The 25847-nt window shown below is 40.9% G+C and overlaps 1 protein-coding gene across 2 annotated transcripts in view; it reads left to right on the forward strand.

Annotated features, from left to right (window-relative positions):
• The window catches only part of CTTNBP2 (cortactin binding protein 2), a 147047-nt gene that overhangs the window by 87362 nt on the left and 33838 nt on the right, over window positions 1-25847 (forward strand). For both annotated transcript variants that reach the window (XM_045564469.1, XM_045564471.1), the window contains 5 exons: window positions 1195-1449; window positions 10944-11061; window positions 16857-17132; window positions 19286-19381; window positions 20574-20653. In XM_045564469.1, coding sequence (XP_045420425.1) covers window positions 1195-1449; window positions 10944-11061; window positions 16857-17132; window positions 19286-19381; window positions 20574-20653 — 825 coding nt within the window. The remainder of the gene's footprint in view (window positions 1-1194; window positions 1450-10943; window positions 11062-16856; window positions 17133-19285; window positions 19382-20573; window positions 20654-25847) is intronic.

Raw genomic sequence — 25847 nt, forward strand, 5'->3', positions numbered from 1 at the left:
AAAGTGTGCTATAGCTCAGCAGTCTCCAACCTTTTTGGCACCAGGGACTGTTTTCATGGAAGACAATTTTTCCACAGACCGGGGGTGGTGGTGGATGGTTTTGGGATAATTCAGGCTCATTACATTTATCATGCACTTTATTATTATTACATTGTAATATATGATAGAATAATTATACAACTCACCGTAGGTTGGGGACCCCTGCATAGCTTGCTGAAATATGTTTAGTATAGGAATAAGAAGGTGGACCCATCTCTATGTAGTAATGAAAGACTATAGATAGAACCAAGGTTTTCCCTAGAATAGTGTTTGTCAAACTTTAGTGCATCAGAAGAATCACCTGAGGGTTTGTTAAAACACATTGGTAGACCCCACTTCCAGAGTTGCTGATTAAGTAGATCTGAGGTGAGGCTTAAGAATTTGTATTTCTAACCAGTACCCAGGCAGTACTGATGCTGCCCGTCTGGGGGCCACACCTGAGAACCACTGCCCTAGGAAAGAGTTCTGTGTCTACTCTAGCAGCCAACTGAGTGAGCGATAGAGGCTTCAAAGTAATGTGTTCTAGAAAATGGACCCAGTAATTCTGGTTGGAACATTTTCTAAGCTTGTACTGATCAGTATCCCTCTGCAATCATAGACAGCCAGTGAAATTATTTGGCTTTGTTTTTTCCTGCATGTCTACCTTTTCCCTGTTCTGGATCTTTCCTTCCAGAATGGTTGGCATAAAATGTTAAGATCACTAGAGTTAGGGCACTGCCTTATAAGTAAAACTGGCTTGTAAGAGCATTCTTTTAGTACTTTCCTAATAACATTATTCTTGGATATAAATGTTTTTAAAAAAATCTCTTTAGGCTAAAGTTTGTTTTCTTTCTTGGTATTAAATTGAGATTCTGGTTTACTGTACAGAATGCTCAGTTATGGGCCTGGGAAGTACCTGTTCGCTCCAAGTGGTTAACTGGCATGTGGAAATGATTACAAAGTAGCCAATATGAGTCATAGCTGGGGGAAAATATTGTAACTGACAGAGGCCAGAGAACTACACTGAACTCATCAGTGATATTCAGGATTGGAATGCCTGCTTTTCCCAGCCCACTGGTCCATGCCCAGGAACATTTTAAAGGTGAACTTTCAATAACACTGTTCTCAACAGTACTGTTGTTATCAAACCTCTGCCGTGGGTCATTTTATTTTCAGGATGGCTGGACACCAGTTCATGCAGCTGTGGACACTGGTAATGTGGACAGCCTCAAGCTTCTGATGTACCACAGAGTACCAGCTCGTGGGAACACTTTGAATGAGGAGGAGCCCGAGTCAGATGCCTCTGACTTGGATGAAGGAGAAGAGAGTTCTGAAGGCAAATCCAAGCCTGTTGTTCCTGCGGACCTCATTAACCACGCTGACAGAGAAGGCTGGACTGCTGCCCATATTGCTGCTTCCAAAGGTTTTAAGGTGTGTCCGGTAGCAGCTGGCTGCCTCATGCAGTTGTAATTTGATAAGTGACAAAGTTGTCTGCTATGGATTGAGTGCATTGAAGAATTGGAGGTGGAATGATACCATTGCAGATGTTAGCTACTAGTACACATTGACGTTTTTCCTATCCAGCAGATATTTATGGTCAAGGGTATAAGAGACTTTTAATAAAAATCGTTGCATTTGGAGTTTGTTAATAAGAAATAGGAGAGTAATCACAAGAGGAGAAAAAGATTGGTATTGATTTAGCCCATTGGGTTGCTCACTTCAGTACCAAGGCCACACTACTAGTTAGAGGTGGGGCCAGGCTCCATACCTGCCCATATTGCTGCAGAGTTCATGTTCTTGTCCTTGTACCCTCAGCTGCCAAACTTACACCCTACCTGTACTGCCTGATTGATATCTTAGGGGGAGCTCTGGATTTCACTCATTGATAGAGTACAAAAAGATTTTGATTATTAGAGAAATAGTATAACAGGCCATTCACTCATACTTTTTCTATTTAAATCGCTTTAGCATTAATATGCTTTAGTAATAATAAGTTATTAGGAAGCTTTGGAGTGCAAGGCACTGTGTATGCCAACATTTGCACGAATCATTTCTGCCATTAGGTAGCCCCTAGTCCAGTGGCAAGTATGCAGGGTACGAGACAGGAGTAGGAAAAGAGAAGCACAAAAAGTGAACACGAGAGTAATAAACATGCGATGGAACAGTATAAAAATGCAGTTGTTGTGGGGAAAAAGAAAGAAAACATACGTATTTGAAAGGGCAGAGCTGCAGGAATGTTAGGCTCAGGAATGGCTCATTCTGGAGAAGGAAATTATTTTGAGCTTTGCATGGGGGGAGGGTTAAATGTGCCACTCACCACTGAGAAAGGAGAGTAGTTGAGGTGGAAGGAGCAGTAGGAACAAAAATGTGCAAGTAGGGAGGTGGATAACAGCTCCATTGGAGCTAACAGGACAATGGTGCAAAATCAGACCAGACTGGGAGTTTCATGGTAGGCCATGGGACTTTTCAATGGCATACTAAGTAGTTTGGTCTTAATTTAATAGTCATAGTAAAAAGCCATTGAAAGATTTTGTACACAAAAGCAAAATAATCAGCTCTACAATTTATATAGATTAATTTAGCAAAAACATTAGAAGATTTTGGATTATGAAAGAAAATGGTGGCAGGAAGAGATATTAGGCGAAAGATGATGAGAACATTGGAAATAATGAAAGATACTAGAAATGTCCCAGAATTGAGCACAGATTAAACATGGGAAATGTGAGCACTGAACAGAAAGAAATAGTGACATTCCCAGAAAGAGCGAAGAAAAGGCATGATTGTGCTCAGGAAAACAGAATGTGGTTTTAGACATGCCGAATTGCAGTGCTGTGATTTGTTCATCCAGATGGAGATGGCTAGAAGATTGTGTATTTAGAGCTCCTGGTTCAGTAACTTCCTGTTACTGTGATCTTTGGCAGAAGCTGTTCATTTTGGACTTTGGTTTTTAAAAAATGAAAAAAAGGCATGATTGAATTCAATGTGGAGGTATTGTATCGGTAGCAGTTTTTTGTGGTTTTCCACTTTACCCTCTAACAAAAAAGATACAAAAATTCTGGGAACTCGATATAGATGGATTGATTTGAATAGAATGCAACAGCATTCGACATAAAAGCTTTTAGGGGACAAAGATGGGAAATATGAATAGTTTAAATTTGAAAATGTGCAGTTAAGTGAGGACTGTGAGGCTCATTTGGTGGTAGAGAGGTGCGTGGGAAGGGGTAGGTTGAAACCTCCCTCCACCCCCTTAAGAGAAGATCTCTGAGTGTAGTGTGGGATGTTAATGATAGGAGTGGGCTGTGCCTGGAGGCAAAGAAACAAAACAAACCCCAAGCATCCTTGATCCAGGAGGCTCAGCTGCTGAGCAGGGAGAGGAGCCCAGTGCCCAGGGTGAGTTACCCTTCAGTGTAGGGTGATTGTGGTGCTGCCCAGCTCCTTAATTTCGAACTCTTTATTAGTTCAGATGTTTTTATGATCAAAGATGGTATCTTCACTGATATCGATGGCTCTGGCAGGCAGTGCTTGTCACTGTTGAGTAGAGGGAAATACAACCTCTTTCTCTCATAGACTGTGACTCTCCTGTATTCTTTGACTCTAGGAAGCATAAGATAAATGTTGGACAAGAAAAGAGAGATTTTAAAAAGTGAGCATGACTGACAGCATTCACACACAGCCAAGCTACTAAAATAATAGATTTTTTTTTAAAGCCCTGGAGTGGATATTTAATCTTCCAGTCTAACCTCTTCATTTTATGATTAGGATATTTAACCCCCAGAGGGTTTAATAGATAGAAGTTGGGAACGACGCCCAGATAGCCTGATTCCATTACTCTTTTCACTAGACTATGCTTCCTTCCGTTCCAGTCAAAGGTATTAGAAAATATATTTGCATTATTTGCCTAATAAAATGTTTATATTCTGGCTGAGATAGTTCTGCAGAAAGGTAATCCCTTTATGACTAAGTCTCTAAGGCCAGTTTTCTGAAAACATGAATTACAGTTCTGAGTTAATCACTGTATTGGTAAAAAGATTCTACACTAACTACAAGCTTAAAAAACAACTTTTTTTTTTAGTCTCTATAGTAGCATGTGGGAATAGTATCATCACTACCCCAAAAGAAGATGACTTCAGTTTCCACATGGTTTTCAGTAGAAAACTGTGGGATTTCAGAGCTTGAAGGGACATAGCTCATCCAGTCCAACCACTTTGTGTTGTCAATAAACTTATTCTCGGGAAGTGAGTAACTAATTCTCCCAGGTCAATTCATTGAAGATCAGATTCCCAGTCCGTGCTTTTTCCATGTTAGTCCTTGTTTTTTTATTTTTTTCCCCCAGTGGTTAAGAACTTATGCAGATCACCATCTAATGTTTGATAATAGCTCTCTCTAAAGCTGACCTGTGACTACTCACAGAGACTGCTGTGAACTAAGGATAAGCTTTTGTTTTCATCACTTTATGTGAATAGGTAGAAGAGTTTCTTCATGAAACTTTCTCTTCTGGCCTGAGATCATTGACATGTCAGGTTCCTGCAACAGAAATAAATTGAGGAGATTGTCTGGATTTGAGCATCTCTGTTGTTGAAGTTCATATACCCAGAGATTTGTTTTTTCATTTGGGGAACTACAAGAGGAGCTTATACTTCTAGCTTATGTATATCACAAAAGCCAGCAGCTTCCTATCACTTATGCTTTTGCTCAGTCTCTCTAGGTTGTTTAACACGTTGACTATTTAATGCAAACTCCTCCCTCCCTGGGCTTCTAGAACACTGCCCTTTCCTCACTGCCCCTCCAACTTTGCTGACCAGGCTTTCTATTTGTTTTTCTGGAATTTTTCTTTTGTTTTTTTTTTTTTTCCTAAACTCTAAGCAACTCCCAAGCTTCATTCTCAGCCACCTACATCTATTTTTTTAGGAGCGTATGCAGTTATTTAGCTTTAACTGTGGCTTCTGCAATAACTAGTCCCAAACCCACATCTCCTCACCTGGCTTTTTACCCACCTTTCAGACATTCATTTCCAGCATCCTAGAGGTCATCTCTGGGCAGGCCCACTGTCCTCTGGTCAGGCAGTGGCCCTCTTGTTGCCATCTAGAGGTAATTCTTGTGTTAGGGTTGTGGTCTTTTAGCCATGTCTAAGTCAGATGTTTCCTCTCACCCTGTAGTGGCCCCCTGTGTCCTGCAGGCAGTCCAGTTGAAGTATGCGCAAAGGTCCACATGGGGCCCCAAGATCTGGATTCCTTCTCCCTAGGTCTCGGTAGCAAAGAGAACAAGATAATAGGAGTCACTAAAGTCCTCCTTGTCGCACAGAGTTGGACAACTGGTTTAGAAAGGAAAAAGTTAGATAAGGCAACTGCAAAGGTACTAAGTCATTGGAACTGAATGTTAATCATGATAAATAGAAATCTATTTTTGGACTCTATTTTAGTGCTTTTGATTCTCTGTGGTTATTTACGTTTCTCCATTAATTTTTAGTGAAATTACTTTTGTAAATGCCAGGCTGTGTGTAAACAAAAGAAGGGTATTTTTTTTTATACTCATCCCAGAATGTTCAGTGAAGAGCGCTGAATTCTTGCTGACTTTGGGCAGCACTGATTGGTGGAACCCTAAAGGGAACATAAACTTAGCCAGCTTGAGTAAGGCTCCACCCCTCACCCAAAACACGGACCTTCCGGTGGTTTTTACCAACACCTTTCATGGATCTGGGCTTCGATCCTTTTTCTCCTCTCACTCTGTGCTTTCTCCCTTGAGTGATCTTGATCCCCAAAATATAATTTTTGGGGACTCCAAATCTCATCTCTAGCCCTACCTGAGCATTTTCTGAGTCCATCCAGGAACATCCTTTCCAGGAAGTTCACAGTTGACTGGACTTCTCCTTGATAACTAGGGGAACAAACTTGGCCGTTTGCCCAATCCAGTCTTGCCTATGCCTGTTATCCCACTGTACCTATTAACAGTGCCCCCTTTTGCTCTTAAAAGTGGCCCAGTTTATATTCACTTTTGCTTTCCGGTGGGTGCATCCTTGGGCCTGATGTTCACACTCCTTAGCCGGTCTGCTGCCGTGCCTGTTTCTCCTCTCTCAGTCCCATAGCGTTACCTGGCATTTGTGCTTACTTGCTCTGTCTTCCTATCTTAGTTAATTCTAGTGATCAGTACAACTCTAGAGTTTATTCCCCGTGAATAAATTTTGAATACATTGCCTCCTCATAGTCTCATGAGCATGTTCTCTCATCCTGTGCCATCTGGATGCATTTGGAGTCCTGCTGTGGTCTCCTCACGCTGCCACGTGAGGGGTCTTTCTGTCAGGTGAACATGATGACGTCACTTACCTGCCTCACAGCTTCCCAGGGCTCTGTCAAGTCCCAGGTAAGGGCCAGACCCTTACCATGACAGCCACGTGGCTTTCTTGTCTGGCCTCAGTCTGCCTCCACCGGCATGCTTCTGTCTCCTTCCCAAGCACGTGCTGTGCTCTGCTCACATGTGACCAGCCATGTGCAAACATCCTGTGCTTTCTCTTCTCTCCCTTTGCATCTGCTGTTCCTATCACCTCACATGGCCTTGTCTCCTGTCCTGACCCTTCTCAGCCTGGGCAACATCTCAGCCCGAGTCTGGGCTCCTAAGAGTTATGTGTCTCTAGGGCACCTGTCCACACTTCACGCACAGAACTTGTGCTTCATGGTAATTGTGCGCATCCCTCACTCCCTCTCTGCCTCCTCCAAAACACCACTTTTTCATCTTTGTATATACCGGGCCCAGCAGAATCTGTGGCCCCCAAGTACTAAATGTTTGTTGAATCAGTGAGTGAATAGACAAGTACATCTCTTTCTTAACTGTTCTTCTTCCCATCACCCTCTTCCTTTCCAATACAACTTCCAAATACACCAACTGGTTTTCAGAACAGAGATGATCGGGCACTTGCCTGCCCTAACGCATCCCCAAGCCTACAGAAAGGCATCCAAACTGCTTAGCACTCAGCCCTTCACGGCTGACTGCAGCCGACTTCATCTCTGACCATGCGCCCTTGTCTGCCTTCCTGCCCAGGCCATTATTTCCCACTTAACAGCTTCCATCTCCCCTGCCCTGCAAAGCAACGGGTTCACCCACACCCTGAGGTTGCTCTCAGTGCTCGAGCCGGGCTTTCACTGTACCTTTGAAAACTCTTTTCACTTTCTCTCCCTCTGCCCACTCTTAGAGTCTTGGCTCCCAGCCCTGACTTTGATTTTTATCTCTAGCTCTTTGGACTTGGGGTTTCTACTTAATCTCCCTGGCACTGGTACCTTGCTTCTCATCTCTCCTTAAAGGACCCTGGCAAAGATTTCTTATCACCCTTCAACCTCTCTTCTGCCCTTCCTCTATTAATACAATTACAGATCCCTCCATTTTCAGCTGGGCCCAGCATAAAGACTGCATTTTCCACCCCCAGTTGCAGGTGACTGCGGCCCTGTACCTAAGTTCTGGCAAGTGGAATGTCAGTGGAAGTGAAAGCTGAAGCCTAAGCCCCACTACTTTTTAAAGTCTCTGTTATAGCAGATGTATCCGTATCCTAATCCTTAGGACTTGAGCTTAAATTCTTTCCTCTAGATGCTTTGCTCTATATCACTTGGGTAGGACACCCTGCCCAGTTTGGGCCCTCTAGGAATTCATTTCCAGAAGCAGTGACTGGTATCACAGCATTTGTCCTCTTCACAGAATTGCACCCAGCAGGGACAGCATAGATGCTTTTTCCCCTCTTTCTCTCCTCCTGCTCCTCTGTGAAGTAGAACTTTACTCATTGCTTCCACAGTCCTCTTTCCTGTGTGTCTTTTCCCCATGTCTAACTCTCTACGGCACTTTGCATTCCTCCCGAGACGTCGAGCCGCTGCCTTCCTTGTCGTCAGGATGCTCAGCCCTGACACGGTGCCTGGTGCAGAGGTGCTTAGTACCTTATTCGTAAGGATTAAATGAGAATTGAATACTTGCGAAGTGTTGGAACTGTGCCTGGCACTTAGTATGTGCTCAGACAGTTGTAGCTGCTGTTGTTAGGTGTCAGTGGGTTGGAGTTTTCATCTTCTTTGTGTTTTTCACGGAGCCAGCATCTGCTGTAGAATCTACACCTGTAGCACTGTTTGGATATGCATTACCCTCGTGGGGATTGGCATTTCATGCTTCCTTGAAGAGAAAGTCATTGCTTATATTATTGCCCACTGACCTATCTGAGTGTAATAAAAATTAGAAATAACTCACTTTGAAGGTCAGGAAAGAATCTTAATTCAGGAGGATTGCAAACTTGTGTTGCAACTCTCATCATTTTTGTTTGTAATTTGAACTAACATCACCTAGAATTATCTTGAGACGAGTGACATTTGTTGATGTGCTGTATGTAATACCTCACCAGTTAACTGAACATCTGGATAGATTTCTAATTGTTGTCAACGTTGATTATAATCATAACAGCTGCTAATATATATCGGGAGTTTAGTACTTGCCAAAAACATTAGCACTTTATATGCATCTTTCATATGTCACATAACAGTCCTAGGAGACATAGATATTTGAAACACAGATAAGGAAACTAAGAAAGTTAAATGATTTACCAACGGTTGTAGATTTAATCATTTTTATTGGCAGGATTAGAATCTAGGTCTGCTTAGGCTTTTACCCACTTTTGCTGCAAGTACTAACTTGCAAAATAAATGTGTTCTTTTTATCTCTTATCATCTTGAGAATTTACAAAGTTTAGTTTTCAGATTGCATTCTATTTAAGCCTCTTAATTAGAGTTAATTCCTAAATCAGCGTTATGTTATTCATTTACTGGTTTTGTACAAATTAGTAATAACAGCTTGATAAGAACTGTTACTTATATATTTGATTATGTTTCCAGTTAATTTCTTAGCTTAGTGATTTCTTAAATCTGAACCCTAGACCCATGAAAGACACACAGCTAGACTTTTTTAAAAAATTTTTTTTTATTTACAATTGACACATAATAGTTGTACATATATGTGGAGTGCAAACTGCCAGGCTTAGATGACGAATTTTGGAGGAGATCCTTGCAGCCTAAGCAGGGGCAGGCAGTGAGAAACAAGTGTCCTTTGCAGGCAGACAGACTGTGTTACTCAGGGGTCCTCTGGTTCATCTCTTCCGTTTCCCAAGCCCTAGAGTCCCACCCCCTCAGGATCCAAAAAGGTTCTCTAATTCAGCTTTGCCCTCAAACCAGCACTGGCTTCCTCTTCAGATTTCACTTAATTGGCAGTTTCAGCCTACTCTTTGTTTTTCTTTCTGGCCTTTGGGGATGCCCTGCACTTTCCTGTGAACTCATTACTGCATTTAAAAGTATATTTTGGAGGCAATATGGAGCAACTGGAACTCACATACACTCCTTGTGGGAGTGGAAATTGGTATGGCCACTTTGAAAGCTCTCTGCAGTATGTACCACGTAGGACAGATGCATGCCCTGTGCCCAGCAGTCCAGCTCTGGTACATACCCGACAGGTGTCCACCACAGGATATGTTCTAGAGTGTTCATAGGAGAACACAAAAGTCCATCAGCAAGAAAATGGATAAGGACATTGTGGTATACCACAACGGAATAAAACAGGATACCACACAGTAAAAGTTTTTTTTAAAGATGAATTATGACTACTCCTAAGAATCTCAGAGACTATGTTGAATGAAAGAAGCCAAATATAAAAGGGTACTTGCAGTATGATTGCATTTATATACAGTTCAAAATATTAGAAATAGTAGTTACCTCTGCAGGGAAAAGGGTGGGGCTGGGGTTGACATAGACCATGAAAGGGGCTCCGGAATCTCCTTCCACAAGTGTGTTCACTTTGTGATAATGCTTCACATCGTACACTTATTTGTGTTCTTTTTCATGTGGGTATTTCTTTAAAAAATATTCTATATTAGAAAAGGAAAAAAGTGTACTATACAAAACAGAAAAAAAAGTGTTCTATAGCAAGATCAGAGAAGACTTTTCAGACGACCTGGTTTACTATGTAGATGGAAGTGCAAATCAGCTCCGTGCCTCTGAGAGGGTGTGGGTGTGTATTTAGGGGGTTGATGGAAAAGACATTGCTTGTTTTGGTGATGAGTTCCTTTTTATGGTTTCTGGTCTATTCAGTTTTCTGCTTATTCTTGTGGGAAATCAGTAAACAAATCACAAAGTGGTAGCAGTTGATATAGGAGAGTTCCTGGGTAAATATCCTGATATAATATCCTGCTGTGCGATTATTTATTAGAAAATGTGTATATATTGTCTTGCATTTTGCATTCGAAAAATTATAGAGGACTAAAACTTTACAGTTACTGATATTTTTGAATGGACATTTTCTTAACACACAAAAAAAGCTGGAAAAGAAAACATAATTTTAATATCCATAGGGAATATTTTTCTAAAAACTCAATCAACATTGTGTTCATATTTTCCAAATTAAAAAAAAAATAGAGTAGCATAAAATCTCAAGTACAAAGGTGCTTATGAGGACTCTGGGAAAGAACTGTTAAAACTGGAGCCCTGCACTTATATTACCAGATGAGCAGTTCGTGGACTAGAAGACAGCAAGGTACATCCTGTTGTAGCAAAAATTTCATATTACCAAATTACCAGAAAAGGAGACTGTCTGCTGACGTCAATTTCATTCTTAATTTCAGCCTGCAAACCGAGTGATTAGTAAGCTCATTTGTTTTCTTGAAACCTAAAAGCTGTTCTAAAAAGCAATGTTATGATGCTATGATTTGCATTTAAATGAAGCACTCTTTGCTTTGCATTTCTCGACATTGCTTAGATTAATCAAAGATTAATGTGTATATTTGGGTTGCTGGAATTGAAATAAGATTTCCAGCTATGAATTCTTCATTGGCTTGTTACAGGCAACTGGCTTTTCCCTTGGGTTTTGCACTCAAGTTAATTCATTCAGACTTAGAGGTAATAGAGATCTTGTCTTTACAGAACTGCCTAGAAATCTTGTGTAGGCACAGAGGGCTTGAGCCAGAAAGGAGAGACAAGTGCAATCGGACTGTGCATGATGTTGCCACTGATGACTGCAAACATTTGCTGGAGAATCTGAGTGAGTCACGTTCGAAGCTTATTGTTCATCCTTCCTCTGTGCCACTGGGGCCTCTGGGACAATGGGAACAATATTAATGCAACCACAGTTTTCTCACCTTCTTTTTAACCTTTTTGGAGCCTAAGCTATTGCAAAAACCACTTTATCGATTATAAATGTGGTAATTAATTCTTTCTCCATGTAGAATGACTTTTTGCAGAACTAATTGCTAGTCAGATGATGCTAGATCTTCCTTGTCTTTGACTGACCTAGGAAGAGAAATCTAAATAATTATTGCTTTTTGCTTCTGACTTAGATTGTCTTTCTAGACACTAGACTGGCAGGGAATGAGAAATCCCAGCTGTGTACTCTGCATCAGCTGATTGTATGAGCCAGGCAAGTCAGTTGTCTCCCAGCACCTGACTGCCTACCTGTCTACAAAGATAATTGACTATCTCCTGGGTCCCTCCCAGCTCTAAGAGTATATGCTCCTCAGCACGTTTTATGAAAGGCTCACTGTGGGTTTATGAATATGGAGTGCTAGATCTTACAAAACATTATGACCTCTTATGTCAAGATTATACCCAATCCATCCCATCAGCCAACAGTATCAGTAATTTGATTTTAAGATAAGCAGAATTTTAAGAATTGAAATAATGTTTTAGTCTTCAACCTGATATACACATTTATATTCTTTTGTGAATAAAACTTCAGAATGGCAAGGAAAAAAACGTGCAAACTAAATCTGAGGGAGTTTTTTGGTTGAAAGGAGGCTTTTTTAAATCATTAAAATCTAGCCTTCAGGGCCTTAAACTTTTAAATCACTGCTTATTATCTGAAGCAGTGCCTTTTATAGAATTTCTCTAAGATATAATTGTTCTGTTTATATTTTAGCTTTTATATACTTAAACTGAACCTAACCTAATAACAAACATGGAAAACTTTCTTTTGGACTAAAAACTTATTCTGGAATGTAAATGCTATCATTTATTTAATTCCACTTTTTGCTATTAAACATTAAAAGAAGGAGTAAATATAGATAGCATGGTATGTTGGATATGAAAACTAAAAAGCATACTGGTCTGGCTGGAGTAGAGGTGTTGCTAGAGGTGGGGAATTGGGAAGGTGGGACAGGGCAGTTGATATTTCAGGCAGTTTAATGGTAGTTTCAGTAGTTTTGATTTTATATGACAATCAGAGTTAATGAGATCCTTGATAGTGTATAATATGACTGAAACAGTGTTTTGAAATTATGTAGGCAGGTCTGTACGAGATAGCTTAATCTATAGAGAGTCTGGAAACAGTCAAGAAGCTTTAAGTGTCAGAAGCTGGGCCAGGGAGGTGGATAGAGAAATGGCATATAATGAGGAGAGGGATGGAAAATCCTAAAAATGGGGATCAAGGAGGACTTTAAGAAATAAGACTGGAGACCCAAGTGTAATTTCTGTCTCAGACATGTAGACAGGATTTGTAAGTGCACATCTTGTGGAAGACTGGACATTAGGGAGCGGGATTTAGAGGAAAGACCATCTGAATCCCAGTACGCTTCTTTGAGGTCTTTGTAACCTCAGGCAAGGTGTTTCACCTTCTCTGACCTTGTTCTGCTCACCTGTTCATAGGGAATAATAATTACTCACATGACTGAAGGCAAAAGAGTAAATATTTCTTAAGGTCTAAGGTTTGTGATTCTGACCATCTAACAGAATTAAAAAGACAGGATGTGCATTTAGATTGTGATTACTGCCAGAAGGCAAATTGCAGATTCCTTCTGCAAATGAACTGTAGCGAGTAAGTACTGGAGAACTGAATGTGTCAGAGAAGCACAAAGAAGCCATTTATCTTCATTTCTTCAACAAACATTCTGTATTCCTCACCTAAGTACATAAGCTAGAGGCGCTCCTGCACGTGTGTGCCAAGAGACATACGAAGATACGTGTTGCAGCGTTGAGTGTAATAGAAAATTGAAAGGATTCTAAATGGAAACCTATTGGGCAGTGGATAAATAGAATGAACTGTAGAAGATTTATATTTTAAAATGACCAAATAGCACTTAAAAATAAATGTGAAACCACCATAGATATATTTTAAAATGTTGAGTGAAGAAGTCAGTAATAAAAGGATGCATAATATATTATGTAAGACACCTGTATAAAATTTCAAAAATACAGCTCCAAGCCTGTATTTGTTATAAGTCTCTCTGTTCGAGTCAAAGTTTAAAAACATGCATAGAGGAGGTTAGTGAGAGCTTCCCGATGGAGGACTGAAGTGAGAATTGAAGCGCTAGGCCAAGAAAAAGCCCAAAACAGAGCCATTCCAGGTGAACAGCGTATCTGGAGGCATTACAGAGCATGGTGCTTTGGAGTCTCTAGAGGTGTTTAGCTGTGTCTCCAGTGCAGGGAGAAGAGAGATCAATATGGAAAAGGTAGTCCAGAGTCAGATCATAAAAGGCCCCGTATTCTTATGGGTAGGTTTTGATATAATCCTGTAGCTACTGAAGGAAGTGAGAGGTTGGTAAAGTGGAAACATTGTCTTATTATGGGATGCCATAGAGAAGGCACATGACTGGTATCCAGCAGGAGGGAAAGGAGGCCCTGAATTAGCCATGTAGGGCCAGGGCTGGGGAAGAGGGTCATGGCCCACGCCATAGATGGGTGCACTGTTGGACAGGAAGGGTGTGTAGCGTGAGGGGAAAAGGGAACTGAAGCCCAATCCCAGAGAAACCCCAATTTTAAGGGCAGAATAGAGGGGAAAAAAGAAGATTGGAAAGGATTAGAAAGGAAGAAAGCCAGAAAATGGTGTAATCAGGCCCAAGTGAGGGGAATGTTTCTAACAGGAAGTAATTCAATAATATCCAATTCCCTAGGCTGTAGGGGTTAAAAAGAGAGTTGGTTGCATTTGGCAAATAGGAAGTTGCTGGTAACAGGGAGATAAGTTTCATGCAGTTCTGTAGGCAGAAGCTGATTATTTTAAGCAATGAATAATATGGAGGGGCAGTGGAAAAAACTATGGTAGAATTCTACCCTTTATTCATTCAACAAATGTATTGAGCAGAGACAAAAATGAACAATAAACATAAGAAATATTTCATTATATGGTATTATGCTATGGTGAAACGTACTATGGAAAACACTAAGGGGGTGTTGGGAGTGTGAGGGTGGGTTTCAGTTTTTAAAATGGCTGGTCAAGGCCAGGGACCGTGGCTCATGCCTGTAATCCTAACACTCTGGGATCCCAAGGTGGGATGATTGCTTGAGGCCAGGAGTTCAAGACCAGCCTGAGCAAGAGCGAGACCCCATCACTACTAAAAATAGAAAAAATTAACTGAGCATGGTGGTACATGAGTGTAGTCCCAGCTACTTGGAAGGCTGAGGCAGGAGGATTGCTTGAGCCCAAGGGTTTGAGGTTGCACATGAGCTATGATGACACCACAGCACTCCAGCCTGGGCAACAGAGTGAGACCTTGTCAAAATAAATCAATAGAAAGATGGATGGATGGATGGGTGGATAGATAGATAGACAGATAGATAGATAGATAGAGGTCAAGGTAGTCTCACTGATAAGACATTAAAGCAAGGACTTGAAGAAGGCAAAGAGGGTAGGTTAGGTGGGAGCTTTCCAGGCAGAACACCAAGGGGACAGAGGCCCTAAGGTAGGAGCATTTCTGGTGTGTCTGAGGAACTGCAAGGAGGACAGGGTGGACTGGGTTAGAATGATCAAGGAAAGAGAAGTAGGAAAACAGTTGAGAGAAAATCACTGGATGGGGAAGGGGCCTGATATTGTTGGAATTTGTAGACCATTATAAGGATTGAATGTAGCTATTGCAGTGTTTGAGCATAGGAGTGGCAGGATCTGATATAGGTTTTAACAATATCACTGGCTGCTTTGTTGAGAACAGACTATAGGAAGTCACAGGTAGAATCGGGAACACCTATTTGGACATGAATAAAGTCTTCTAGGGGAGAGACAATACTGGTGGCTCAATCAGGCATGGTAGCAGGTGAGGCAATGAGACATACTTGGATTCTGGACATAGCTGAAAGTAGAGTCAGCAGAACTGCCTGATGGATTGAATGTGGAGTATGAGAGAGGGGGGAGATTCATGGATAATTCCAAGGTATTCAGCCCGAACAACTGACAGGATGGAGTTGCCAATGCCTGTCAAGGGGAAGGCTGTGGGTGAAGCAGATCTTGCTGATGAAGATCAGGAGTTCAGTTTGAAATGTATGAATTTGAGATGTCAAGTCAGCAGGAATACCAGAGATGAGCATGAACTGAATATATAAATCTGAGAGTCAGCAGTCTGTCAGTGACATTTAAATTCATGGGACCGGATGAGATAACTAAGGTAGTGAACACAGAAAAAATAAGAGAAAGGAGCCCTGAACGCTCTGTTAGTAAGAAGTCTGGAAAAAGTGGAGGGAACAACAAAGGAGCAACGTGAAAGAACAACCAGTGAGGTGCAAGGAAATCCAGTAGGAATAGATCAACGAGCAGAGAGAGAGATCACTTGTGTCAAATGCTGTTGATAAGTTACATGACTGAGAATCAACAATTGGAAAATAAAATAATCCAGTAAGTGACCAGTTAATAGGAAAATCCAGTTTAAGAAGAGGATCATAAAAATACACACTTTTAAGCATTTTAATTTTAAAGTATATGAAGTAATTCTTTCACTAACTTTTAGATAGAGGCCTTTACTTTGTATGGTTCTGCTGATTAAAATTCCACATAGGTTTGTTTGAACAAACCATCCATTTAATGCATCAGCTGTGATTTCTAGAATTGGGTACTTAAGCACCTCTGCACAGCAAACTAAAGGCAGTATCTGTCCAGAGATTATTAAGTCTTTCCTAATAGTTGTCTCATCTATACCTCATTAGATAACATTTTTTAATAACTCTTTAAGTGTCTCTAAAGTATTAAATTCATTTTCATAGAAACAGTAACATATTTTATCAATTTATGGAATATTTAATTTACTAATTATAGTAATGAGTTCAACAGATGTGGAAGATTTGGAAACACGAGTAACTCAGTAAGCACATAATTCAATTCCTGAGAACGGAAGCGTATGGGCTGCTACCTGCCGTGGTTGGAGCCCCAGCCAGCTGGTGTCACCAAGAAACTGGAAAGAGCATTTCAAAAGCTCCTTCCTGCTGCACTGTTTACCATTGACAGATACTTACTAGTATTTACCATGTATTAATAACAAGTAGTGTGTTAAATCCATTACAAACGTAAGTTCATTTACTCTTCATAACTCAACGTACATTCCCTCCATTTTATAGAAGTTGGAGAACAGAGAGATGGAGGCAGTTTTCCAAGCACACACAGCTGGTAGAAGGCTGACCCTGAAGCTCAGCCAAGGTCTGTACGATTCTCGAGCCACTGTCCTAAGCACGCTCAGCTATACGGCTGTAATCTGCCTCATTCATGGTATTATCTGTAAAGTTCAGGAGAAAGGAAAATATGGAGAATTAAGGGCCAAGAAAGGGCGGTTATAGTGTTCTCAGATTTTTCTTTTCTTTGTTTAATAACTTGAGAATCTCGCTGAAGGGAAAGAGTCTATGAAGTAGAAAGACCAAAGATACAGGGAAAGATAAACAGTTCATGCAACATGGTCCTAAAGAAACTGAAGAGATTGGGAAACCACTGTTTACTCCAGGATAAGGACATTCAAGGAAATAAGATAGCTGTCCTTCGATTTATTTTTAAAACACTCATATCTGCTTATTTTATAGAATAGTTTTGCTGGTTTTTTTTTTTCTGTTGGGTTTTTTTTTTTTTAACTTCTAATTCTTTTATTCTTCTAACAGATGCTCTTAAAATACCCTTAAGGATTTCAGTGGATGAGATTCAACCAGGCAACTATGGTTCCAATGACTTTGAATGCGAAAACACAATATGTGCTTTACATATCCGCAAACAGACATCATGGGATGATTTTTCAAAAGCAGTGAGTCAAGCTCTGACAAATCATTTCCAAGCAATCTCTTCTGATGGATGGTGGAGTCTGGAAGACATGGCATTTAATAACACCGCTGACTCTGACATCGGCCTCAGCGCGAGCAGTGTGCGAGCCATCATGCTAGGTATCTGCAGCCACCCTGCAGTGGAGAGAAAGCTACACTTTGGGGCTTAGCTATGTTTGTGGGCTTTATAACCTGATGCTTAGTTCATTGATTAAGCATATTCAAAGCCCACTTGTGGCAGCTGCCGGTGTTGAAAAACTTGAACATTCACAATGTAGCCATTATATAATGTTGCCTGTTAATATAAAAATGCTTTTATGCCTCAAGTAATACTCAGAGATGAAAGAACATGAAAGTCCTTGATGAGGCTTTGTGATTGCACTTGCTATTCTAGATAAATGCAAGAAACCAACCGCTGTGCAGCTGCTTGCTAATGCGCAAGTTCTGAATACAACTCAAAATGTGCTTTCGGGCCAGGCCAGGGGTGCTGTAGTATGTTGATACCTGACCTCCAGGACACATATTCTAATGAAGTCTTGAGTTGGAAGAAGCACTTTAGTTGAAAACATATTCAAAGACCCCACATGGGGTGAATCAGTTATTTCTATTTGACAGACACCACAAAACAGACCCCAAAGAACTTACAAAGATAAGATTCACTTTCTGGTGAGCATAGTAAGTACTCCATAAATGTTAGTTGTGCCTGGTTAGTTTCTTTTCTCTTGAACCAGGACTGACGTCTATAGGAAACCTATTCCTTTGCAAGGACTGTGCTGGTTGCTGTATAAACAATCCTTACAACAGCCTCATTTTACAGATAGCTGGGTCCAAGGTGACTTGCCCGAGGTCACAGAAATAGTGAGCAAAGCAGTCAGGATTCAAATCACAGGCTGTCTGGGGGGAAAGCTTGTGTATTTTCAACAGCAAAGTATTGGAAAAGAATGGCCAAGTTTGAGGGAAAGGTGGGATTTTACCATTGCTATTAATGTATCCGCTTATTACATCAGGAAGTATCTTATTCTGTTCACTCCTATATGCTAATTCATTTTCAAAACATAATACCACTAGTTTTTAGAGAAAATTATTCATGACAACTTGACTTTATGGATCTTTGGCATGGTCATCAAAATTAGTATTTTTATAGCATTGTTATATAACTAAAAAATCGCAAGAAGAAAGTAAGTCATAAATGATTCCCAGGAACATGTTTTGCCCACACAACAAAGTATTCAAAGTGTAGTTCTGCCCAACGGTCTGATAAATGAAGTCAGCACAACCATGTTTTGAAGGAAGTGGCCCTCCCTCAGCCCTCGTCCAGCTAACGTGGGAACTGGTGAAGGCAAATGAATATTCACCACTATCAGGTCAATTTCCCTCTGTGAGCGGTGGATGCTACCGCTTGACCGTCCTAGTGTGCATGCTTCCCACAGAGGGATAAAGCACCCTAGAAGCATTTCACATCTAAAAATCATTGAGTTTTGTGAGTAAAGGCTTAGTTTAGTGCCTGACTATAGCCACTTGATAATTAGTAATTATAACAGTGTTGCTATTATTATTATTGTATGTCTATGAGTGATTTTGCATGATCTATAATCTATGCTAGATTAAAGGAACTTCAGGCCAAGAGACAAGCAGAGGGTTACAGATGGGGCATGCTGAGGATAGATATTTAAGAATTGATCTGTAGAAGGGAACAGATGAAAACAAATACTTACACCAATCCTTCCCTAGAGAAGACACCTGTAAAGTGGGATCCTTTCTGAGCAAGAGTGAGGAGAGAGCCCAGACTGAGAAGGCTTGCCTTATTCTAAGCACCTGAAATTATATGATTTTTTTTTTTTTCTGGAGTCTAAAAATTTGCTGGAAGGGGACTCAGGGACCAGATCATAACTGATGTGATATCTCATCTAAAGTGCTTGGGCTGTGAGAATCAGGCATTGGAAGAACCGTGAAACAATTTTAGGTTATGGTCAGCTTTGCTCTTAACCCTAGAAATAATTGTCTGTATTTTTGTTCCCTAGATCTCTCTCTTAATCCCTCCCCAGGACGGCTTTGGAGTGGTCTGTAGATCAAAGGCCCGCCTTTTGACCTTCAACAAGAATTTCGTTAGGGAGCTAACCCCTTGTATGACCCTATAGGTGTCTGTACATGCCTTTGCCAGTTTAAGCTCTGGATTCCTTAAGGTTCTCACAGGGAAGAGCATATGTTTACCCTTATGAGAAAAATTACTGTTAGGCAGCCCTTGACATTTTATTTCATTTTTTTGGAACTAGGAAGTATGCCATGGTCGGCCGGTCAGAGCTTCGCCCAGTCCCCGTGGGACTTCATGAGGAAGACTAAGGCAGAGCAGGTCACCGTGCTTTTGTCAGGTAACAATGTTCCAAACTGAGGTGACGTTTAAGGAGAGTTTGCTTCATGACTGGCTGTCAGTGTCCTCTAGCCATGCACATGTGACTCCCACTGTCCAGTAATCAGAGGTTTTTAAAACATTTGGTTAAGGGGAGGAGAGACCAAAAGCCATGTTCCTGATACCTATGGTGATGTCTGTCCAGATTATTGATTCCTGCCATGTTGATTATATCCCTCATTAGGAACAAATCAGAGGCCAAACTGACATGCCAGATGAGAGTGACAGACACTGTGTTAACAGAGAAATGTCTTTTGCCACTGTCAAGTGTAGTGTGTGGTTAATATGACTATGATGCTGGTATAGGCTAATGTCTAGTGAGCACCTACCATGTGCTAAACCCTGTCATTTACAGCATAAGTATCAAATAATTTAATCCTCATAACAACCCACTGGGATCTGTATCTGTGTTTATCCCTGTTTTATAGATAATGAAACTGAGGCTCAGAGAGAGTGATTTTCCTGTCTTAGGTCATGCCGCCAGTAAGTGGTACAGGAATACTGAATCTCTCAGCCCTTGAATCTAAAAGGCTACTGATTTCATCATGTATTTCCCATACTTTGGAATGGAATCTTAAAAAATTCAGTCTCAACCAATATAGTTTTATTTTACTGAAGTGTAAAAGAAGTGAGAGCCACCCCAGAAAGTTCATTTAGGCTCAAACAACATATTGAGAGAGTTATAGAATTGGTGGTGGGAGGGGGGAGGGTTGCAAATGGACTAAAAGAAAACTCCAGACCTATGCCTAGTGTTGGCCAAGGCTAAAGCTTTCTGAGGGTTGCGATTATCGATGATAACTTTCACTTATATGCAGTAAAACACTGAACCCAGCAATCAGTAGATGCCAGCCACAGTGTTGGAGCTGGGATCTGGAGGCCCTGGCTGGGATTGCTAGGAGGTGGGTGGGCGGCCCAGGGGGCAGGAAGGAGCAGCCAGGGAGCTCTTGGAAGGCCGGTGGCTGCTTACCAGCCAGTACAAAGTGTGACAGTATTTTCACAATGGCAAAGGCACACCGATGCTTCTTAACTAAATGTCAGCTCTGCCTACACAAGTCAACAAACTTACCTTTTATGATAGATTCTGTTGTGTTTTGATCATTTTTATATTTGCTAAAGGAGAGCCAATTTTTCTCTGTGGTGTTTGTTTTTTGCAGGTCCTCAAGATGGCTGCCTCAGTAGTGTGACGTACGCGTCCATGATCCCCCTTCAGATGCTGCAGAACTACCTCAGGCTGGTAGGTTGACGCTGCCGAGCGGAGGCCCCCACTTCCCTCCTGCCACTGGAAACCCTGGTGGCCTGTTTGTGTGTCTAGAGGAGGAGTGTGAGCTCCTGCTCACCCTGTGCCATCACCTTCCCCATCGGCTCTTCCTGGCTGGCTGCTCAACAGTCTGCATTTCTGTCATTGTCATCCCCGTGTCCGTTGCCTGGATGCAGAGCCCACCTGTGACGTGTGAAGCATTGTAATTGGCAGAAGGTCATCTTCTCTTACCAAGGACTTGGCATCAAATAAACAATCATCAATATGGAAGGAAATGGCCATAAATATCAAGATATCTTTACTACAAATTTTTATAATTTCAAATTCAGTAAATATGCTAACATTAGTTAGGAGGTTAATTTGGCCATTTTAATAGAAACCAGGTAATTATAGCCTAGACAGGATAGAAGTTCATTTTTCTCAAACATATAAATCCCAGCAGGGCAGAGGTCGAGGGAGGGAGTAGGGCCAGGGCAATGTCTCCAGGGCCTCAGCACCTTCTCTCCCTGTGTCACTGTTCCCTGGGATGTTGTTCGTGTCACTTGGTCAAAGGTAGTCACTGCTCCCACGCACCCACGTCCTAGCCTGAGGGAAGAGGACCCGGGGAGCAAGCCTCTTCCTTGCAGGGGAGTTGCACACATCCTTCCTGCCCACATCCCACTGGCCAGAATTTAGACACATGTCCACACCTCGCTGGGAAGTGTGGCCTTTTGCTGGGCAATCACGCATCCAGCTAAAACTAGGCTGGCTGTTACTAAAAGGTGGAAGGTGAAATGATTCTCAAGAAAAGTAGCAAGTTCTAGATATAAAAAAATAGATAAATGTAATGTTTTGTGTTCATTACTTATCACATACCAGGCAATATGCCAAGTGCTTTCATGTCTTATTTATTCTTCAAAACATCCCTGTGAGATAATTTCATCCCTTCTGTAGAGGTGGAAATAGAAACAGAGAGAGGGGTAAAATGAATTGCTCAAAGCCCCACATCTAGTAAGTGACGAAGCCAGAGTTGTGCAAGTCTCAGATGTACTGTGTGTGGGAGATATGTCTAAAACTAATACTAATGGTACAAAACCTTAAGTAAAAGATAATGTTGTTTTACCACCTTAATTTAGACAGCCTTAAAAACAAAAATAACTGAGTTGGACTATGAGCCTTTACAAAAGTTGTTCCCATAAACTGTGAATCGATGTCTTTGTTTTCACCCCTGATGAAAGAGGCATTCAAAACCATTCCATTGATCTTCTAGCTAGGCTCAGAGTTGAAATTAGCCTTTGTACAAGCAGCGGCAGTAGCATATATAAACATTCAGAGCGTTCACTGCATGGGAGAGGTGGTGTCTCCTGAACTGATACTTTCACTTCTTTTCCTTGCTACTTGCTCCCCTTTCCCTAAGGAATTTATGTATGTATGGTGGGGAGGAGATCTGTCTCATTCCCTTGTTTAAATGAAGGTTGAAGGGTGTGACCAACTGGTTTTTAGGAATGTGAGCCTCAGTCTGCCAGCAGAGGCAGCTGGTAGAACCACTTCCTTCTCTCCATTTTCCTTTTTTTCCATACCAGGCAAGGTTCTGGCCAAGGCTTTTCATTCACCTGTTTAGATGATAAAATGAATAAAAGGGCCATGCAACTGAATTATAGTTACAAATTAGTGCTGACTAGCAAATCTATGAAATGAGATGTCTACTAGTCACCTTCTATGTAGAATATTCTAAGTACGCTTATATGTGTGCCTCCTAAGGCTGTAAGACATAGTTTGACTACCAGTGACCAACAAACCAGACCAAACACTGTTACTACTTTTAGTCTCCATTTAGTGAGTGTACACAAAAGCCTTTTTTAATCCAAAAATTAACTCTTGGATGAATATAATGCAAATTTATCACTCATTTCAGGAGTCACTGTAAAATTTAATGTGACTGAGGCAGTAATATATTATACTGGTTGTGAATGTTTCCTCTTCCTTACACAATTAGAAACCCCTTAAGGGGCTAGACCATGTGTTATGAATTTTTGTATCCTGTTATTTAATTCAGTTGTTCGGCAACTGTTTATTGAGAGCCTCCTAAGTACAGGCAGTATGTTAGAAACTTAGGATATAGCTAGGTAGAAGACACATTTCCTGGCCTCACAGAGCTTACATTCTAGTGAGAGAAGAGAGATTTACAACAACAACAACAAAAAAGAATAAATGCATATGTAATGTGACAACCAGCACTAATTACAAGTATAAAAAGATAAAACCAGATAAGGAGATAAAGAGTGGGTGGAAGGGATGGCAGAAAGTGCTAATTTTAGATGGGGTTGTCAGGAAAGATCTTTCTGGAGTGACATTTGAACAGAAAACCAAATGAAGTGAAGAGAGTAGCCTTATAGGGTGTGTTGGAGGCAGAGGCAATGGCAAATACAAAGATATCTAGACTGACAGTGAGGTCTGAGAAATGACCAGAAGCTAGATCGTGCAGGAACATGGAGAGGAACATGGCGGCGAGGACTTCGAATTTTATTCCAGGTAGGTAGAAAATCATTGGAGAAATCTGAGCAGAGAGTGGCGTATCCCCCCTCCCCAGTGGTACAAATAACTATGGATACATTGATGTGTATTTGAATTATTGGAAATCTGTACAGTAGATGTGCAAACATAGTAATAGATGACTTTTTATTGCACATTTATTATATGCCAAACTCTGTTATAAGTATACAGATTCTCATTTAATCATTCTAGGAGGTAGGTACCCACCTTAAGTGATGAGACCTAAGGACTTGAACTTTGTCTGCCATACTCATGCATGTAAATCATAGTTTATACTAGTTACTAGGCTATTAATGAGCAAGCATTTTCATAACCAGTTGCTACTATGTATGCAAATGTATGATATAAAATGCATGTGTTAAAACTCTTATGCAGAAAACCATGAAGTAAAGACTTTATTTTTTATTTATTTTTTATCTGCCTTGTCTCCTCCTATGTGAAGGCTTTAAATCAAGCTTTTTGTTTCTGGGATTTTTTTTTTTAATGCTATTTTTACATACTTTCATTGAATTGTTAAAATAATACAAGTAAATTTTAAATCTCCACCCTTGAATTAATAAGGGAAATATTCAACCTGAGTTTTGAATCACTAATAATTTATTGTAATAGCTGCATTAACTCAAATGTTTCTCTTAGCCAGTTTGTGAGTTTATTAGGTTATTGCCAACCTTGTATTTTAATAAGTCAGTGATTTGAATAATTATTATATTAGAAAAATACACAAGTAGACCATCCTAATCTGAGCCCTACTTTACGATGTAGGACTCTGAATGCTCTAGGACTGCAAGCCTTGAGATTCTCCCACCTGTTGTCCATCCAGTCCAATACGTGCCATGCTAATTGTTAAGAACCATCACTAGGAGTTGCTGCTACTTATGCTCCATACATTCCTAAAATAAATTTGCTACTTTCCCATAAAAATAGTGTTGTAAGTAATGGTTGTATGTCTAAGACAGCCCACAAAAGCTCCATCAACCCCTCTAGCAGATGGCCAGTTCTAGCCTAACCTTTTGCAGGGCACGGAAGAACAGGCCGGGTGAAGTCCTGGTAGAAGGAAGCAGTTGCCTATATGAGGAAGAGGTGGCTCCAACACCAGCGGAAGCCTCAGCTTCCATAGAAATAGTGGAAAAAGATTCAGGGCAGTGGGATGAGCGTCAGCCCCGAGGAGGTCTGAGGCAGGAAGGGTTCGTGAATCCTAGAGGCTGGCTGACAAGGGAGCAGTTATGTCCCAGAGTTACATCGTATAACTTTATTTTTAATAGCTGTAATACCCAAGTTGTTATGCCTGAGTCAATAAATGAGAACCTACCTTTATTTGAAGTTAGTAACCAAGTCTGATATTGGCTTTTACAGTTTCCATAAGCTAATTTAAAATAGATATATAGTGTATGAGGTCTCTGTGTATGTGAACTGTAATTTCTCTTCAATTCCTGTTACTCTCTCATACCTATTTTATAAAGAGAGACCTCAGCAAATGGTTATAACTCTGTCTAACATGAAGGATTCCAGTTTAGTATATTCCAAATGCTGAATATGTCAATATTGTTTGGGGAAATTTTGTATGGATAAATTGACAGTAATTATACCATTCATGGCTTTAAAGAATAAATAAATTAGTTCTTTAAAATTGAGTGTCAGAAGAGGTTGGAATAAAATTCCTAGCCATAAAGCACGTGATTTTAAGCTACAACCATCCCAATTTTATTGGCTTTGGAAAGCCTTTTTACTTTTCATTCTTTTCTGAGTTCAGTGTCTCAGCACAAGTTGGCCTAAGACTGTTTCTGGACAGAAGCTTTTCTTCAGACTACGTATAAGTAAAATGCCAAACAAAAGTTCAGGTTTATTATTTTCAAATGCCACAACTCTGGAAATACATTGCAGGTGCTGCATTGACAGTAGTGTAGACGTGTGGTCCCCTATCCCTGGGCTGTGGGCTGGTACTGGTCCCTGGCCCGTTAGGAACTGGGCCACTCGTGGGCAGACAGCAGGAGGTGAACAGCTGGTGAGGGAGCAAAGCTTCACCTGTATTTACAGCTGCCCCCATCGCTCACATCACCACATAAGCCCTGCCTCCTGTCAGATCAGCTGCGGCATTAGATTCCCATAGGAGTGTGAACCCTACTGTAAACTGCGCATGCGAGGGATCTAGGTTGTGTGCTCCTTATGAGAATCTAATGCCTGATGACCCGAGGTGGAGCTGAGGTGGTGATGCTAGCACTGGGGAGTGGCTGCAAATACAGATTATGACGAGCAGAGAGGTTTGCACAATAAATGTAATGCACTTGAATCATCCCCAAAACATTTCCCACCCCCTTCCAATTTTCTTGGAAAAATCGTCTTCTATGAAACCAGTTCCTGGTGCCAAAAAGGTTGGGGACTGCTGGTGTAGACCACAGCTCCTCTAGTAAACCCCATTCTGTAGGAAAACATTGTGTTGGAAAAAATAGATAAATGGATGGATGGTCTATTGTTGAGGTCACTTGTTTCCATCTAATCCAGAATCCATTTGCCTCACAAAGCACTAATTGACATGTGATGAGCTTCCTGAATAGGCTGTCAAGACACAAGAATAAAAGGGATTGGTACCAATTGTGATAATGAGGCCCAATGTCCCTTTACTAATAAGCAGAAATGTCAC

This window comes from Lemur catta, chromosome 11 (assembly GCF_020740605.2).
Source record: "Lemur catta isolate mLemCat1 chromosome 11, mLemCat1.pri, whole genome shotgun sequence".
In the NCBI taxonomy this organism is placed as follows: Eukaryota; Metazoa; Chordata; class Mammalia; order Primates; family Lemuridae; genus Lemur; species Lemur catta.